The sequence below is a fragment of the Chelonoidis abingdonii genome, chromosome 1 (assembly GCF_003597395.2).
Source record: "Chelonoidis abingdonii isolate Lonesome George chromosome 1, CheloAbing_2.0, whole genome shotgun sequence".
NCBI classification, from domain to species: domain Eukaryota; kingdom Metazoa; phylum Chordata; order Testudines; family Testudinidae; genus Chelonoidis; species Chelonoidis abingdonii.
In genome coordinates, this window is record NC_133769.1 from 1894733 (window position 1) to 1914441 (window position 19709).

Here is a 19709-nt window from a genome sequence, read left to right on the forward strand (position 1 = left end):
CTAACAACTAACTAACAGGAAAAAAACTGTCTAACTCTAGGTATTTTGAGATGGGAAAAGAAATCTGAAGGAGTCTGCTGAGCTCCGTCTCAAGCCGGAGGCGGTAGAGAAGGAACTGAGGGTACCGGCCGCGGATGCTCACTAGTGACATACTCAGAGTGAGTGACAGGTTCTAAGCATGCGTGGCCGCTACGAGTACTGCTGCAAAAAATCTCCGAGCAAAGGCGCAGAGGCGCACTGACACCTAGAGTAGAGCACCCACAGAGACATCTCTCGAAGAAGAATGATTATTCCCCTCTGTTTGGCACTCCTAAGGCCACATCTGGAGTACTGTGTTCGGTTTTGGTCCCTCCACTACAGAAGGGATTGGGGAGAGTCCAGCGGAGGGCAACGAAAATGATTAGGGGTCTGTGGCACATGACTTACAAGGAGAGGCTAAAGGAACTGGGCTTGTTGAGTCTGCAAAAGAGAAGAGTGAGAGGGGATTTGATAGCAGCCTTCAACAACCTGAAGGGGGATTCCAAAGAGGATGGAGCTTGGCTGTTCTCAGTGGTGGCAGATGACAGAACAAGGAGAAGTGTTCTCAGGTTGCAGTGGGGGAGGTCTTGGTTGGATATTAGGAAACACTACTTCACTAGGAGGGTGGTGAAGCACTGGAATGGGTTACCTAGGGAGGTGGTGGAATCTCCATCCTTAGAGGTTTTTAAGGCCCAGATTGACAGCCCTGGCTGGGATGATTTAGTTAGGGTTGGTCCTCCTTTGAGTCTTCCAATACTAATCTATGATTTGAAGGCAGCCAAAAGGTTTGGGCTCGAAGTCTCAACTAGCTGCATATTACCAAGCTAGAATGCTTCCCCCACCCCCACTGAGTCTAGTTTTGCAAGTGGATGGGACTCTTAGTCAAGGAAAGGCAAAAATCACTTTCACATGCTGGGGATCAAGCCGAGAGTAATCCTAGAGTCATAGGCCTGGTCTACACTAAAAAGTTACACCGCTCGGGGTGTGAAAAATCCACATCCCTGGGTAACGTAGTTAAGACAGCCTCTTGGGGAGCCTGATTACCTATGCCAGTGGGAGAACCCCTCCCATCTGCGTAGGTAGCATCTACACCAGGGGTCTCAAACACGTCCCGCAGAGTTATTTGCTGTGGCCCACCAAGCTCCCCGCGCCCCCCCTCATCCCCCTTGAGTTATTTCCTGCAGCTGCAAAGCTCCCCTCACCTGGCACTCTCCCCCCTCCACCACGCTGTGTCCTGGCTCCTCTGCCTACCTCCAGGTGCTTCCCATCACCAAACGCTTTCCAGGGGGGAGACGGGAGGAGCTGGGAGCTGCACATTCAGGGGAGGAGGCGGAGCAGGGTGGGAACTTGGGGAAGAGGTGGGAATAGGGGCAGGGAGAGGGTGGAGTTGGGGTGGAGACTTTGAGGAAGGGGTTGGAATGGGGGTGGGGCCTCATGGAAGGGGTGGAGTGGGGCGGGGCTGGGGGCAGCAGGGGTGTGTGTGTTAGTGATGCGGCCCTCGAGCCAATGTACTAGTCCTCATATGGCCCTTGTGGTCATTTGAGTTTGAGATCCCTGGTCTAAACTGTAGCATTTCAAGTGTAAACAAGCCCACAGAATTTAAGGCCAGAAGGGACCAACAGATCACCCAGTCTGATCTCCTGTATATCACAGGCCATCGATGCCATCCAGCCTCTGCCACATTCAGACCAACAACCAGAGTTAGACCCAAGCATTACAGCCCTCAGGAGACTAAACCACTGTGTGCCACAGGCAGCGAACAGGAGGTACCGAGGTGCACCAGTGCCCAAGGTCCTTGCAATAGCAGGGAATGGATTCAGTGAGAGATATCCAGATGATCCTAGCAACTGGCCCATACCCCATGCTGCAGAGGAAGAGGAAAATCCTCAAGGTACCTGCCAATCTGACTTGTGCCACCACCCTTCTGCGGTTAATGCAGAAACACAGAAGTTGGCAGTAAGGAGTGAGGTCTACACACAGCCATCCCTTCCCCCTGTGTGCATGGAAGTCAACAGACTGGGATAGTGCCCACTTAATCCTAAACTCTCCAGAGAAAGGCTGACCCCTGCCATGGGAAAGGCAATGCAGATCCGTTTAATGTCTCAGCCAAAGCGTGCATCACCTCAACACCAGCAGAAAGTAGCCGTCCAAACTGTTCAAATCTTAGCCCACACATCAGCACAAAATGGTCTAATCCTGAGAGCAGCAGTGCGCACACAGCTCCCACTGCAGTCAATGGGCTTTGCAAACGACAAGCGCTTTGCACCTGCATCTTACAGCTGTAACACAGACCCCTAACATCAGGAATATCACCATCAGCATGGGAGGACCCCATCGTGCCCCCCTTGAAGTTCCGGATAAACTCCCATTGAATGCACTGGGAGCAGGAGTTGGCTCTGTGTTCAGGCAATGCAGAAGTCATGGAGTTCCTTTGCCAAAACACTGACACTCCAGAGCACCCACACTTTAAAAAGGATACGTATTCCAGAATGCTATTCGTATAAGGGTTCATGGTTCTAGACAGCGTTGCGATAGGGTAGGAGTGAGCTGCAGATACAAGAGAAAAAGGGGTTAGGGAATGAACACCTACCAAACAGCCTAGATGAAGTGACCTGATTAGGACCTGTCAGAGTACAGAGGCCTGGTTCGCAGTGAAGAAAGGGTTAATTTCAGCTCCGCTCCTCCCTCCTTCTGCCCAGATGCTTTGGGGAGGGAGGAGGAGAGGAGGTAAGAGTGGCTGCTTGGAAGAAATAGTGGAGACAATGTCTTTGGGGTCTCTCAAGCTGAGTCCATCCATCATCCCCCCCTCATATCCCACCCCGTCAGTTTCCTTTCCTGCTTATGTTGGTTTATTTCGTTTTCTTTTCATAGACATTGAACTTGTCTCGATTTTCATTTTGCAGGGACAGGCTATGTCAATATGTGAAAACCTAGAGCCAGGCAGGGATTGCAAGGCACAATTATTGCATCCCGATCTTGGATCTCAACAGATTGGAGCTCACACTCCACAGGCCCACCTCACCATCAGCTGGGAAAGGACAATGTCAGGGCTGGGCTCAGCTGTCAAGGGACACAAGGCTGCATGTTTCTGAGTATGGATCAATTGGCAGCCACTCTTCACTCTCCCTTGCCTATGCAGTTTGTACTCGCGATACCAGTTACCCAGGCAGGGCTGTGCACGGGATTCACCAGAATACAGATTGAAATAACATTGCTTCTGCTGCATTCAGTGGGGCTTGTCTTTGGGGCAAGACATGTTCAACGTATTATGCAAGCAACTGACACTGATCAAGGTTCAGAGAATCCTGCAGTGTTCCCCTCCCTTACCTCCAACGATATGACATTGGTCATATGCATCTCGATCTCGTACGTCAAGCAGCAAGAACGGGCAGTCGGGGTAAGGTTTGTCTTTAGCGTTAGTATCTTTAGCATTAGCATCAGGTTTCTTCCGCAGCCTTTTGTCTATGTCTAGCTCACCGACACCACTGATCACACTACAAAAGGAAAGAAAGCAGATTATGATGCAAGATCTCCTTCTCGAAGCACTTCTGTTCCTCTGTATTAAGATCAGGATAATTTTCAGTTTCCTGTCTAACATGACAAGTTACCACATAAGACTATTGAAAAGGATATTGCTACCTTTCTTCAAAATGCATTAATAAACTTACGGAGTCAAGTGAACAGGTAGAGATCAGATTTTCCAATTTTCCTTACGATTTCGTCTTAAAATCTAGGATATTTATTTTCAGAGGTTCTGCACTCCACAGATCCAGTGTCTGGCCTGGGAATACTCAGTACTTCTGAAACACAGCAAGGCCCCTTTCACAGAAGGTTTTCTGAAAGACTGTGCTGCATCATTGGCTAAGGGGAAACTGGTTAAAAGTTCTAGTACTTCAGTAGGTTACCAAAATGGAGATTTTGGTAGTCCATTCACAGTAAATGATTTGCCTATTCTCTGCAAGCAGCACTCTGCAGAGATTGTGCATGCCATCACTAAGATGGAGATGAGATGCTCGAGAGTGAAGATCTACATGGCGATCATATCACTGGGTCCTATTCAAGGTAAGTTGATTGATAACCAAGATACAGAAGGTACCAGACTGACAGCCTTTGAGATCAAATCCTCCATTAAGCCAGACAAGCTATGGGTAGTGGTGGTACAAGATTCACCCCCAACTTCTTTCTAATATGCCTCAGACCTGGAAGGGACCACATCTAGAAAAGAAAAGAGCTCAATTTTCATGGTCCAATCACTAGCACTTCCATTAAGACCATCAACAAGGACACATTCGTTTCAGTTTGGTGGTGACAGTTTGTGATGCAGATTCTTGAACAGCAGGATTTGGACTGAGTCACACAATCTCATTTCAGGTCAGTCACTGGACAGCTGCCAGATGGTAACAGCTTCCAGTCACTACCATTAAGACCAGAATTCAAACCTGAAAAGCTCTGCCTCCCACTGCAATCCCAAGCCTGTGGCATTATAGACTCATAGATTTAAGGTCAGAAGGGACCATTATGATCATCTAGTTTGACCTCCTGCACAATGCAGGCCACAGAATCTCACCCACCCATTCCTATAATCAAACCCCTAACCTATGTCTGAGTAACTGAAGTCCTCAAATCGTGGTTTAAAGACTTCAAGGTGCAGAGAATCCTCCAGCAAGTGACCCATGCCCCACGCTACAGAGGAAGGTGAAAAACCTCCAGGGCTCTGCCAATCTGCCCTGGAGGAGAAATTCTTTCCCCGGCCCCAAATATGGCAAACAGCTAAACCCCTGAGCATGTGGGCAAGACTTACCAGCCAGCACCAGGAAAGAATTCTCTGTAGTAACTCAGATCCCACCCATCTAACATCCCATCACAGACCACTGGGCATATTTACCTGCTAATGTCAAAGATCAATTAATTGCCAAAGTAGGCTAGCCATCATAGCATCCCCTCCATAACTTATCAGCTTAGTCTTAAAGCCAGATACATTCTTTTGCTCCCACTACTCCCCTTGGAAGGCGCTTCAGAACTTCATTCCTCTAATGGTTAGAAACCTTCAATCTAATTTCAGTCTAACTCCTAGTGTCCAGTTTATATCCATTTGTCTTGTGTCACATTTGCGTACTGAAGCTTAAATAATAATTCCTCTCCCTCCTCGATTTTATCCTCTAATATTAGTTTGGACAGCAATCATTATCTCCCCTCAGCCTTCTTTTGGTAGGCTAAACAAGCCAAAGCTTCTTTGGTCCTCCTTTCATAGACAGGTTTTCCATTCCTCGGATCATCCCAGTAGCCCGTCTCTGAACCTGTTCCAGTTTGAATTCATCTTTCTTAAACATGGGAGACCAGAACTGCAGATTTCTAACTCCAAACCTAATATGCTACTGGGGACATTCTGCAATGACTAGAAGTGCAACAATGAATTATTGCAAACAAATGCTTCTGACAAAAGACGGTGCCCGAGTCACTTGAGATCTCGCTTGGATTAGCTGTTAATTGATAACAGGTTCATGAAAACAGCCATCTACAGTACTAGAAAGATTGAGACTTCTTGTACAAGACATTTGGAAGGGACAGGTGAAGTGTACCACAGTTGGTGGGGCAACAGGAGTAATATAGTGGGTGGGGGAGGAAAGCCATTCTTTGTGCATTGCTGTCAGGTACCTCTGCAGAGTAGACCGATACGATTCCCCTGCTCCCGTGTTGTTTATGAACAGGGCTGGACTGGCTGGCTTCTCCGTGGGGCTTCCTTTCCCGTTAGTCCCAGCTGTGAACTCAGCGTCAGTCTCTGAAATAACAGTATCACCATCTAAAAAGGGCAAAAAGGTAATGGAAAAGTAAGTTGCTTGTGGATGAAAGACTAAATTCTATTCACAGAAACATGTATGCTGCAGGATTTGGTGCTTGTTATTACTCCCTTATATTTAAGACACGATGCTCTCTCAGAGGATCCCGAAGAGTCATTAAAAACAAACAAACAAAATCTAAGCACTGGTCCTCAACCAAACCCCAGATCTCAGCATGGCTGAACTTGGGAGAAGTTTGGACCTGTGTTTAAATTTAACAGTTAGTACGCCAACTCTGCAACGGGCCAAATCAAAACCAGGAGCCAGATATCTCAGAACACTGGGAGAATTTCGCATCTAGGCCTGGATTTTACAAGTCAGGCCCATTCCTAGTACAGTAACGCCTCACTTAAAGTTGTCCCATTTAAAGTTGTTTCAATGTTACGATGCTGATCTATTAGGGAACATGCTCGTTTAATGTTGCCCAATGCTCCCTTCTAATGTCGTTTGGCAGCCTCCTGCTTTGTCCACTGCTTGCAGGAAGAGCAACCCGTTGGAGCTAGCTGGTGCGGGCTTGGAACCAGGGTTGACCGGCAGCCCCGCCATCAGCTCCCCACTCTCCTAAGTTACCTGTGCAGCAGCTGCCCAGCAGGCTAGCAGTTGCAGCTGTCCCTCCCTCCACTGCCATGTGCTGCTCCTGCCCTCTGCCTTGGAGCTGCTCCCCAGAGCCTCCTGCTTGCTATGGGGGGGAAGGAGAGGGCTAATGTCAGGGTGTCCCCATTCCCCCTGCTCCTGCACCCCACTTACCCCTTCTCGATATAGAGCAGCGTGGGGACACAGAGGGAGAGAGACAGAGAGAGCTTGGTGCAGCAGCTGCTGTCTCAACTTCCTGATCCACTTAAAAAGACAATGCACTTAAGAGTAGGTCAGCTTACTTAAAGGGGCAGTGTACATCTGTCTGTCTCTGTCTGCTATGCTGTCTCCCCTCCCCTCCATTCCTGCTGCCTTGTAGAGTGTGAGAGGTTACATTAACGAGTTAACCCTTGAGGGCTCAGCTGAGTGCTAGTCCATCATTTAGCAGCAAGGCATTCCCTGGGAAATATCCCACCGTCTTCCACCCTCTAACTTCACCACCTCGACCAAGCTTCACAATCATCATAGCTGTGAACAGTATTAAATTGTTTGTTTAAAACATATACTGCGTGTATATCAATATAATATATAGTTTTTTGTCTGGTGAAAAAAAATTTCCCTGGAATCTAACTACCCCTATTTACATGAATTCTTATGGGGAAATTGGATTCGCTTAACATGGTTTTGCTTAAAGTCGCATTTTACAGGAACATAACTACAACGTTAAGCAAGGAGTTACTGTAGATATAAAGATCCTTCTCCCACTACTGAAGTGTTGCCCCCTATGGCAAGCTGCAACTCTAGACCAGAGAACAGCGGGTTGGGTAGGTGCTCTGTTGTTTTTTTTTAAAGGAAGCTTGAAAGGAAGGGTGTAAAGACGCACGAATCCAATAGAAACTACCAGAGAAATCAGCCAAACACATTCTGTACCAGAGAATTATGATCACAATAGTAGCGCCAGCACCCTAATCTTTCTAAAAGAGGCCATGTGCTCATTAATGGTTCAGGACCTCAGTTCTAAGTATTATCCAAAAAGCAATATCTGCTTCAGTAATAAAAGGGCCATGTACTGGGGCCATCAACACTACTCTCAAGGGTGCCATAGTGGGAAGTTTCCCATCCAAGAACTGAGCAGATCCAAACCTGCTTAGCTTACTGAGCTCATAGCCCAAGGCAAAACGGCTGCAGACTAAAAACTGAACTGTTTCTCTCTCCAATTAGACAAAATTCAACAAGTTGTCAAGTGAGTTTGCTGGGATCCAGCATGTCTCATCATCCCTGCAGTAAATATCATTACAGTACCTTCCAGCTTTTGGATCTCCTTCGGTGACACTTCTAATGTTTCATCAGATAGAGAAGCAACTTGGATGACCTGTAGGAAACAATAATAAACCTGATTGTTGGAGCGGGGGCAGCAGCTCTGGCTTTTCAAAGAATCCGAGCATTCTGTGCATCAGAACACAGGGAGTGAGGACATCCCCTCCGTCGGCACAAGGTCTCGAATGTGACTCCATGCCCCTATGTCACACAGAAGTCTCACATCTTAATTAAAACAAAAAGCCACTTGGCTTTAGAATGAAGAGACCCCCCGATAGCCCATAGAAGTATCCCTTAAAGATTATAGCACGTTCTGACATTTAGAGAACGTTACCTCTAAGTTGTGATCTACACATTGCAGAGCCCTCACTAGCTTAGCGAAAGAGTAACAGCATTAATCTGCAACCGTGCAAGATGCCTTATTTAATACAATATAATGCATTCATAAATTAGGGGCCAACCTTACAAGCCTTACTCATACATGTAATCCTATTGAAGGCAGTGGAACTAATCATATATAATGGCTGAAGGAGGGGACCTCTACCAAAGCAAATTTATGTTCTACTTTAGGAAGGGGAGGGGAAGGAATCTTCCCTTTCAGGTTTTTACTAGTTACCTTGGCCCATGCTCTCTGGCTTCTGCAGGTTCTGATCATTCTTTGTTTCATTTTTTAAAATTTTTCTTCATTGGTATGTTGCATTTTTTCACAAAGAAACACACAAAAACCTCTAAACATAACAACCCTCCAGCCTTTTAGAGTTATGATGCCACGTGGTGACTGCTTTGTTTAAACCACTATCAGATCACATTCAAGTGACATTTTATACAGACCCATTCACTAGGGAATCTCTAAGCACCTTATGAAGAGAGTATTATTATCACAAACCCATTCTACAGATGGGCAGAACTGAGTGTTCTACAGCATTCACTAATTCGGAAGCTCCATATAAGTACTGACAACTCGGAGGTTCCACTGACTTCAGTTGCAGCGAAGGGTGCTCAGCACCTCTAAAAGTTATGGCTTAAGTGATTTACTTTATATAAAGAACAAGTGTGTAGAGGGGAATAATGGCAAGAGCCTGCTCTCCAGAAAAAGCTTCAAGCGCAACAAAAATAACACTGGAAACAATATTAGAGTGGTGCTAACAAGAACCTAATCACAAGCAGGCAGTTTTCAGAAGTCAGCTGGAAAACAGTCATACATACCAGCTGGGCAAAAGTTGTCACTTTCAGCCTCTTGAATAGCTCATCTTTTTTGTATCTGTAATCTTTAACACAAAGAGAGTAAGTCTGTATTTTCCCACATCCATCCACAGCATCAAAATGATGAGAATTAGTGAGAGCCATCATCACACAACCCAATCTATAAAAAGACTAGAATTTCTGGGTGACACAGGCTGCTGTAACTGATGGGAAGGTCAGAACAAACCTGAAGGTCCAAAAGAATTTAGACCTAGGACAGATCCTGTCCTGCCTACTCTAACTAAACGCACATTTCTTGAGGGAGGTTTCCACTACCCCAGAGTAGGAAGAGTTCACAAATTCATCATTCCTATGGCAGGTATGACAAGAAAGGACACTGTGCCAGTCAGACTCCTTCCCCACAAGTCTCCCATTATCTGCAGTGTGCTAATCTCCCCTGCTGTTCGGTTTCAAACCCATTGCTGCTGCAAAGCGTCTTAAGCTACAAACAACGTCCCTATGACCTAAATTTTTATCCCATGTATTGTTTACAGAAGAGTTAGATCATAAGCATTCTGAGCCAGGGAATGGGTCTAAGTTTAAGAAACTGCTGTGTACAATAATAATTTGCATACTATAATTGATTGGTGAAAATGCTTCGGTCTTCCCACTTTATTTTAAATAAAAGTAAAATCCGGGACCTCATTGGTTATGTCAGTATGACTATTTACAGAGGAGTGCGATACTCGCAAGGCACTAGAGTACAGACAAGTGAACATTATACAGTTCTGATGTGGATACCGCATTCAGGGTTGGAACCCTTGTTACCAGAATTATATTGGACTAATTGTACGAAAGGACTAGGAAGGCTCTCAAACAGGAACAAAAGTGATCAGAGGGATTGACTTAGGAAGAAAGATTAACAAAGCTAAATATAGATCATCTGGCTAAGAGATGGCTAAGAGGGGCAATGTAATAGTGGACAGAGAAGCCTCCACACAAAGGAGTGAAGGAATTATTTAGTGCAATACAAGAGAAGTAGCGGAGTAAAGGTAAGAAAGGAAAATGTAAGATGAATATCAGGAAGAACTTCTTGATGTGAATCTGTTAGGATGTGAAAGTCTCCCAAGTGAAGCTGTAGAAGCCTCATTCCTTGGGGGCATTTACAGCTAGACAGGACAGAGCACTGGAGATTGTCCAGTATGGAACAACCTTGCACTGGCAGGGGGGATGCACTAGATGTCCTAATAAGGCTTAACCTTCTCTAGGATCTGCAACTGTTACAAAAGATTGTGTGCACAACTTTTTAAACACTCAAAACCCATGTTTCTTTCCCTCCTCCATATTCTATGTGCTGTAGCCCTTTAAGAGAACCAAAATAGGTCCAATCATTCCTCCATTCCTTTACTACACCACAGCTCAGGGAATGATCATCAGAAGAATGTTACTCATTTTAAGAACATGTCCCAGAAATCTCACTCTAGCTGGGGACTGATAATGGCATGCAGATCCTTTATCAAATCCAGGCTGCTAGGGACTTAAAATTGCTACCATCTGTGGACTATTCCATGGTTTATGTGAAGGAGTTTGCTGGGTCTCAATCCAGATCCCAGCAGACACCACAAGATCACTAACAGAATTAGTACTAGTCAGCTCTCTTGCTGGCCTCCTCTTGGTTGAGAAGACTAAGTGGCCATGGAGACTGAACTCCCCTCACAATCCATTGGTCCTGGCTACACATGGAGTGGGAGTGCGGAGAAGTCCTGGATTGCCAGTGTCTATCACTGCCCTGTGGCTAAGAAAACTTCAGTCTCCAGGGCACCTTTCAGTCTGAAGGCCACATAAAACTAGGGTGACCAGTCAGCAAATATGAAAAATGGGGATGGGGGTGGGGGATAATAGCAGCCTATATAAGAAAAAGACCCAAAATTGGGACTGTCCCTATAAAATCGGGGCATCTGGTCACCCTACATAAAACAGACCCCATGTACATCCCCACCAGCTTTTGCACACACAATTTGAAACATTCTCTATTCTTGCTACTTGCTTACTCTCAAACACACACTTCCTGGGGGAGACTTGGCTGAGCTATTTCCACTACTCTAGAGCAGGAAGTGTCCACAAATTCAGCATCCTGCCCTACACAGGATCTGTTAAAACATGGAGAGTAATTACTAGCTGCTAAGTGTCCCATATCGGTCTGTGCCAAAGTAGAGCAGAAAAAAAAATACAGGTGTAAAACCTTGAAACCCTCTTACAAAGGTGACCATGGGATCCATTAACATGCCTTCGAAATCTTGGTTATAAAGTTTCATATGAAAGATCTACACCATAAAGCTGAATCCTGTGAAATGAGCTGCCTTGGACATAGGGTGACCAGACAGCAAGTGTGAAAAATCGGGAAGGGGGTGGAGGGTAATAGGAGCCTATATAAGAAAAAGACCCAAAAATCCAGACTGTCCCTATAAAATGGGGAGATCTGGTCACCCTGCTTGGACATATGAAAGACTGGGATGACCACTGTGGTTCCGGAGAGACTAGATGTTTCAAGCCTTATGCTTAGACCATTAAGCCACCTCCTACACCTCTATTCTTATTAGACAGTGTCCTAAACACCAATATGATTCACGAGTAATAGAAACATCTTTTTTCTGAACAGCTTGCTTCTCTTGCCTGATGCAACAAAACTCAACACCCCCTAAAGCCAATGACATTTGTCTCCCAAGGCTGAGATCCCCAGCCATGGCTCTGAGATAACCCCTCCCTCAGTTCAGTGTCTGGATGAAAGAAGTGAAGATAAAGCCCAATTATAGTTTAAGAAAAAAGGTTTTGAAGACATATATAAAAGTCAACGGATCCTTATTTTTTGTATCCTACTGACTAATAATTAAACATTGCAACTACTGGATGGTGTTTAATCTTCTTCAAACCAGATTTGTTTACAAAAAAAACAGCTGTCACAAATCTTTATGACTTAGTTCTACCCCCTAGCAGTTAGTATGAGCTCAGAGGACTATCACTTTTACCAAATCTGTATCTGAATTGGAGCAAATCATATCAAATATTTTGTTGGGGACTTACACTGAACAGCAATGCTGGAAAACAGGAAAATGCTGCTTCACATTGTAATATCAACATTACGTACCTGGCTCTGACTCGGAAGATCCATTTGGATTTTCTGACATCATGAATCAAGGACCTGGTATTAAACTGTAACTGTCTTGCTGAAGATTTACAAAGCCCTGTTTCCCTGGGCTTCAGCAATGAGTGAAGCAATATATATTTAAGAATGGATCAGATCTTGCAGCAGCTTCTCTCAAGTCTCCGCTTCAAAGGACTAAAATCAGAGTTTCAGCTATCTTATCAGTTTTGATTTTCCAGCAGGTTTATAGTATTGAGTCTGACTCTCTCAAGTTACACAAGAGACAGAGAATTGACTGTACTAGGCATCTGATGTTGTGTCCAACTGGTGTCATCTATCCATGAGAAATCAAGGGGAAAAAGTTTCTAAATTGCCCAAGAACACAAGATGCCCATTCAGCAGAAATGTTATAAGAAAACCTCTACAATACTCTAGAATTGGGATTTAAACAAGAAGCCTTCAGCACAAAAGGAAATTAGATTCACAGCACAGTTTAAAACTGAAGACAGCAACAGAACAAGATTTGTGGTAAAGATACCACTGGATTGCCACTGCTTTTTACATACTGAAATCTTAGTCAATTGATCAACAAAGAATATCGTGAAACAAGATAATTTTCCTTTTCATTTTACCAAGAGATTCACAACCAGAAACAAAGAAGAGGGAGCAAAAAGTGAAAGAACATTTTTTTACCAACTCAGCTACAAACACGTTTGTATTTCAGATATGTGATCTCCCTTGTAATTTTAACTTTATGATGTTAAAGGAACAGCATAAAATAGTTTTAAAAAACTCTGACAATGGGCATACAAAATCCTAATGACCTGAGTGTTTTGTGACTTTTTTCTTCACCTCTCAATAAAAGCAGGGTTATTTAGATTTAAATAATTTTCCTGCCTTCCCATGCATTAATAGCAGTGCTGGAGATTGAGAACAAGAAAGCAAAACTGACTAGAAATAGAAAGTGACAGTGACTAGTCTAGTTTCACTAGCAAAACTGAGTGAAATGCAACAGAGAGATACTAAGTGGTGAGGAGTAGTTAGTGTTTCATCAGCTTCAAAATCTAAAGAGTTAAGATATGCTGTGGCAAATTCATCCCATAATAACACCACTGACTTCAGTGGGATTACACAGGGATGAACATGGCTCATTTACATTTTAACGAAGTGTCCTGTTAAAAGTCTAACTAGATCAGAAACAAGGCCTCAAGTTCAAGCACACAACCAGCTGAAGTAGAAACAAAAGCCATTTAACTCTAAAGATATTATCGATAGTTCCTGTAGAGGAAAGTCTTTTAGTTGTGCCATTTACAATCGGCTTAGGTTGACTACGGTTAATACAAATTGCATCTTACCACTCCTGGAGAACAGTTTGTCTACCATCCCTAACACTGCCTTTACCAGAGAGGTCATTGGCAGACCTGTCCAAGTGTGTGTGATGTCACCTTCTAGTGGCCGTGGTGTACAGATAATCCAGAGAAGCAAGTGCAGGAGAAGAAGAAGAGAGAAGGAATTACACCTCTACCCTGACAGAACGTGACCCGATATAACACGAATTCGAACAGAACGCAGTAAAGCTTTCTACAGCACCACAAGAACAGTATTGGACTACCAAGATCCCTCATCACCAAGCCAGTCCTGAACTGGTCTTTTTCATCTTTGGATTTCTTTGTACTTGGTCCTGCCCTCCCACAATCTATCCTCATTTGTCCTCAGTAATAAGACGTGCACCAGGCAACTTACTGTTTCTGGATGAGCTCCCAGAACTCTCTGGTCTGGTGCTTTATTTAAAAGCCTAACTGTAAAGGATTTTGGTGATCTCATTGCTTGATGCAGAAACAGGGTAGATATCTAAAAGAGATTATGGTACACTACCTCTGCACCACACCCTCTGAATGCTCACAGCACCTATTTATAGTTAATGGGATTTGGGCACAGGTCCTAAGAGCAGATTACACCACTCGCTTCCAAAACGAGGGGGCCAGGATTCACTGTGCACCTTTCAACAAACCCCTTGAGTTAACCTCCACTCCCCATACGTTACTCACTTCTCTTGATCTCTTCCAATTTCTCAATGTATTTGGTCAGGCTGTTTCCTACAACAGAGAACAAGCACTTTGTAACAGATTGTTTTTATAATACGAGTTTTCATAACATGAATGCTTAAACACTTACAAAGGGAAAAGACTGGATTCTAGCAGCCTAGCAACTCTGGGAGAAGCAACGCTTGCACCAGCACCTCCCTTACCATGATAAGCCCACCCAATACCAAAAAGAAACAAGGAAGGAGTTTCGCCTCTTAATAGCCATCTCTCATGATGAGGGGTCTAGCTGAACAGCCAGATCAGACAGAGAACAGGCTGAACTGACTCAGGCAAGCATCCATGGAATGGGCAGTGCTCAGCAGGTCCAAGCCTGTAAATACTTGGGAGGAGGTGGCCTTTGGGAGGATCAGTGGCTAGCAAATTGTTTTGCACAACCTTATTTTTAAAGTATGTGTTTAACTGCTATGCAGGAAGCCAGTGAGCATTCCACTTAATTTATTAGCAGAATTTGCAGTCAAGTGATACAAAAGCATGGAGAGTCTGCCAACCAAAACAGCAGCACGTTTAAAAGCGCTGATAGGGCTTGTCTGCAGCCTACTGGTTCCACCCAGAATTCCCCTGCCTATTAAAAGCACATGTGGTTTTGGCAATGCTTTGCAGAATGGAAAAGTGATCTTTACAAAGGATGTTATTTGGGACATCTACCATGTGATCAGAGGAGGGGACTGGGAGTCACAATTTTGAGGTTCTATTCCCGGCTCTGACTCCTATTTCTAAGCTGTTTTCTCTCTCATTACTCTGCGACAGAAGGGTAAATATTACTGGGGAAGAGTCTGCTCTGTTATCCCAGTGTAAATGCAGAGTACTCTCGACTTCCAGAGTTACTCCTGATTTACACCAATCAATGAATCAGAATTTTCCCCAATACTACTTACCTCTACCTCACAGAGGGGTTGAAGCTTAGACGTTTCACATCTCAATTCAGAATCTAAGGTTTCCTGGGCAGGAACTCTGTCTTTCATTATTCAAGGTGTGTTAAGCACAACCACAACCTACATAGTTTATAATCAATTCTTAAATGTCTGGAGCTCCTCGGATACAGTCACAGTTTATACTATGTCAGATGGAAAAAAGGCTGATCTCCACCAGAATATTTTTTAATTTCATTCAGCGGCCTGGTCTCCACCTGAAACGTAGGTCGAACCAGGTACATTGCTTGGGGTGTGAAAAATTCACACTCCCGACAGACCAAGTTAAGTTGACCTAAGCCAGAGTGTAGGCACCACTAGGTCAATGGAAGAGAGTAACTGCCTCTTGAGGGGGTGGATTAACTATAGCAGGGGTCGGCAACCTTTCAGCAGTGCTGTGCTGCGTCTTCATTTATTCATCCTAATTTAAGGTTTCGCGTGCCAGTAATATATTGTAATATTTTTAGAAGATCTCTTTTTATAAGTCTATAATATGTAACGAAACTATTGTTGTATGTAAAGTAAATAAAGTTTTTAAAATGTTTAAGAAGCTTCATTTAACATTAAATTAAAATGCAGAGCCCCCTGGACCGGTGGCCAGGACCCAGGCAGCGTGACTGCCACTGAAAATCAGCTCAAGTGCTGCCTTCGGCACGTGTGCCATAGGTTGCCTACCCCTGAACTATAGCAATGGAAAACTGTTTCTGTCACCATAGCAAAAGTGTCTATACTACGGTGCCATAGCTGTACCACTGTAGCATCTGTAGTGTAGAAAGAGCCATAGGGAGCTGGTCTACACTACAAAGTTAGGTTGACTTAACTACATTGCTCAGGCCTGTGAAAAATTTCATGCCCTGTGCAATGTAATTAAGCCAAACAACGCCATGGAGTAGGAATTGCTAGGTCAATGGAAGAATTCGTCCATCAACCTAGCTACTGCCTCTCAGAGAGGTGGATTTACCACAGCAACAGAAGAACCCCTTCCTTTGCAGTAGAGAGCATCTATACTACAGTGCTACAGAAGCACTTAGCATTTCTAGTGTAGACATATCCTGAGATGGACAGGGAGCAACTGAAGATTAAGTCATATAGTTCTGTTTCCAGCGTAACTTGGCTGCTGCATTCTAGATCCCTTAGAAGAGTGAAAGGAAGACTATTAACAGAGCATTTGCAACAGTTAAGATAAGAAAGCAATTAAGATACAAATAGGGATTTAGGTGAAAAGAGGCTCAAGAAGAAGACTAAGGGCTAGTTTGCACTGGCAACGTTAAAGCGCTGTCAGGCAGCGCTTTAACATGGCTTGCGTAGTCACGTAGATCTCTCGCAGCACTCTTAAAAAACCCCCACCTCCACGAGGGGCATACCTCCCAGCACTGGTGCACTGTCTACAGTGCTGAAACTTGCTGCACCTCAGGGGGGTGTTTTTTCACACTCCTAAGCGAGAAAGTTGCAGCGCTGTAAAGTGCCAATGTAGACAAGCCCTAATTCTGGAAGTCTCTGGGAGGTTCTGATGTGCGATTTGAGACAATAGAGATGAGGTGGTGGAGGAAAAGAATTGGGAGATGAGGTTAGATTTTTAGATTTGCTCCCAAGACAAGGTCTGAGATGGGATGAAAAGGTCGATAAAAAGGACACTCATACCCAAGTCAAAGAGTTCAGGCTTTGATGCATTTGTTAACTGGAAATATTGTGTGGTCAAGAAGTGACTGTATGAAATTTGGGTCCTTTTAACACAGGAAAATCTGAAGAAATTGAAGACCCAACCCCTTAGCCTAGAATTTAGTTCATTCTTTACCTGCCTTCTGTTTTGTTTCTTACATTGTGATAATTTAATAATTTGTAGCACAGGTCAGTGGTTTGTGCATTGGCCTGCTAAACCCAGGGTTGTGAGTTCAGTCCTTGAGGGGACCACTTAAGGATCTGGGGCAAAAATCAGTACTTGGTCCTGCTGGTGAAGGCAAGGGGCTGGACTCAATGATCTTTCAGGGTCCCTTCCAGATCTATGAGATAGGCATATCTCCATACATTTATTTGAGGGAGATGCATTTGGGAGTATCTGCCCTAGAAGCAGCATCCAATAACATTTCATAATAGGAAAGGATAAAAGGACCAAGGTTAGATTCTTAAGAATCCAGAGAAGGAGGACAGTTCCATCAATGGCTATTAGCCAAGATCGTCAGGGATGCAAACCCATGTTCTGGGAGACACTAAGCCTCTGAATGCCAGATGCTGGGACTGGATAACAGGGGATGGATCACTTCATGACTGCCCTGTTCTGTTCATTCTCTTTAAAGCATCTGGCATTTGCCGCTATCAGAAAACAGGATACTGGGCTAGATGGACTATTGGTCTGACCCAGAATGGCCATTTTTATATTCTTATGAAGAGGAAAATGAAAAGCTGAAACACAGGGCCAGGAATCAGGAGATCTGGGTTTTAGGCCAAGCTCTGCTTCCAATTCACTGTGACATCTTGGGCAAGTGACTTAAGTGCTCTGTGCCTCAGTTTCCCCCAAACATAAAATGGAAATATTTGCTCACCTACCACATAGGGAGAGTTATGATGATCAGTGTTTGGACAGAAATTTGAGGATATAAATAGCTAAAGATTATATATGATCATAACTTCTATAGTCAGTCACATGGTAACTCATCCCACCTGCCCTCCCACCCCTCAATTGCGCATTTACTTTAGAAGGGATGACTGTCATCTATCTAGTCCGATCTGCAACTTCTAACGCATGCCCTACACAGAACTTTCCCAAAATAAAGCCTGTTTGAACTAGACCCCACATATGTGCAGTAGCGTTATGACAACTCAAGAGTTTTAAAGAACCATCAAACAATAGGTAGAGTTTGACTATTAAATAACAGCTAAGATAGAGGAGATTATTCAAATGGTGAAAAAACAAAGCAAGAAAATAACTTAGGATGGTCCAATGAGGCATAACTAGCTGTACTGGAATGAAAATGAAGTAGCAAAAGTTTAGGTTGTATAATCAGGAAAACAGGCACCTATTCGATGGTGGTATAACTTACAAGGGAAAGTGGCGGACACCTCATTACTTAAGACATTTAAAAAATCATCAGACACGTCACATGAAATGCACAAAAAATAATTCTCTGTTAGCAAGGAAAAGGATTGGGAAATGGAAAGGGGGAAATTTAACAGCAGCCTTTAAAACACTAGCTTTAATTTCAAATCAGGGGTTAAACAAAAGCTTCTATAAGAAGAATACACAGAAAAGTCAGGCCCATGAATTTTACTAAGCATTGTTACATCAGGAGTCTGACATCAATGACAGTCAGTTGAGAGGCTCCAAATATGACCACAGATTTGAAGTTATTTCAGTGCAAATTTGAAATAGCCGGCTGAGCACAGGCAGTTAGAGGTGTAACATATCATACACTGGTATAGTTTGACATCTGATTAGTGGAGTCTTACACAAGGCGATATTTTCACTTACCCGTGTCAAGGCGAGATTTTATGTGTTGATATTTAGGATTCTGTGGAATTCTTTTGGTCAAACACTGTTTAGGGGGGGAAAAAAAGACAGGCCTTGACTATGTAGCCATGTATTGGCTGCAGGTGCTGCAGTCCTTTCATGAGACTGCTTCATCCAGTATCTCCAGAAGGGCCCTAAACAGCTGTAGAAAAAAGTGTGTATAGGGGGACACAGAGCTGGGCCACCACATCCCCTACAGGTAACTACAGCCAGAGAAAGCCGGAACTCATTTTAAATGGCCTCTGTACCTCAGTCAGCTGGCAAGCTAATTTGACAGTGAAACATCCCAAACCCCTAGTTCTGGGGTAGAAGAAGGAAAACCCTTTAACCTCTCAATTTCCATTTCAGGATCTCCCCACAGTATAATTTTTAAACCTCAACACAGAATTTCTCGCTCTCATCCATGCAAAGAGGCTGCAGCACAGGGGCTCCTAGGGGATTCACCCTCCAACACCCCCCCTCCTACTGGCAATTTTCATCTTCCTCCCCCACCAGAAACCTCTCCCGGCTCCTCTAGGGACCCCTGGGATTTCCGCCTGAGCCTGCTTCCACCTCTAGCCTCTCTCCCGGGATCATCCAGCACCACCTCGACTGAGCGCCCCCGCCCTCCCCGGGGCTTCATTTATCATCCCCCCCCCCAGGATCATCCAGCACCAACCCCAGGCCCAGCCCCCGGGTCTCAGGGACTGTTCCCGGCCCCCCATCCCACCCCACCCCGATCATCCAGCGCTGCCCCTTGGACCAGCCCCCCCATGCGATTCGTTTCTCACTCCCTTCAGGATCGGGCCCCGCGAACAGCCTCCTGCCAGGGGCCCCCCCGCTCCGCGCTCTCACCTCCGGGTCCCCGATGCGCCTCCTTCCCGACATTTTTTCAAACTGGCAGCTGAGCCGTGACACCAGCGCCCCAGCACCGCCCCCTCCGCCTCGAGCCACCCTCCTCCAACAACCCGCCCGCCCATTGGCCGGCAGCCAGGCCCCGAACCAATCACGGGCACCCTTGAACGGGGGGCGAGAGGCGGGGCCAGGCGCGCGCTGACAGCCATCAATGGTAACCTGGCAACGCGGGACGCCGCCGCCGGCGGGCGCATTGTGCAGCCGGGCCGGCGCGCGCCAGGGCGGGCG

At 45.0% G+C, this 19709-nt stretch overlaps 1 protein-coding gene across 1 annotated transcript in view; it reads right to left on the reverse strand.

Annotated features, from left to right (window-relative positions):
• Positions 1–19499, reverse strand: part of CEP41 (centrosomal protein 41) — a 28180-nt gene extending 8681 nt beyond the window's left edge. Inside the window, exons 1-8 of the mRNA XM_075063629.1 lie at positions 19422–19499; positions 18549–18612; positions 14118–14165; positions 8952–9013; positions 7731–7800; positions 5674–5818; positions 3346–3512; positions 2498–2565 (exon numbers count right to left, since the gene is read on the reverse strand). Coding sequence (XP_074919730.1) covers positions 2498–2565; positions 3346–3512; positions 5674–5818; positions 7731–7800; positions 8952–9013; positions 14118–14165; positions 18549–18612; positions 19422–19454 — 657 coding nt within the window. The 5' untranslated portion in view covers positions 19455–19499. The remainder of the gene's footprint in view (positions 1–2497; positions 2566–3345; positions 3513–5673; positions 5819–7730; positions 7801–8951; positions 9014–14117; positions 14166–18548; positions 18613–19421) is intronic.
• Between the last annotated feature and the right edge of the window lie 210 nt (positions 19500–19709).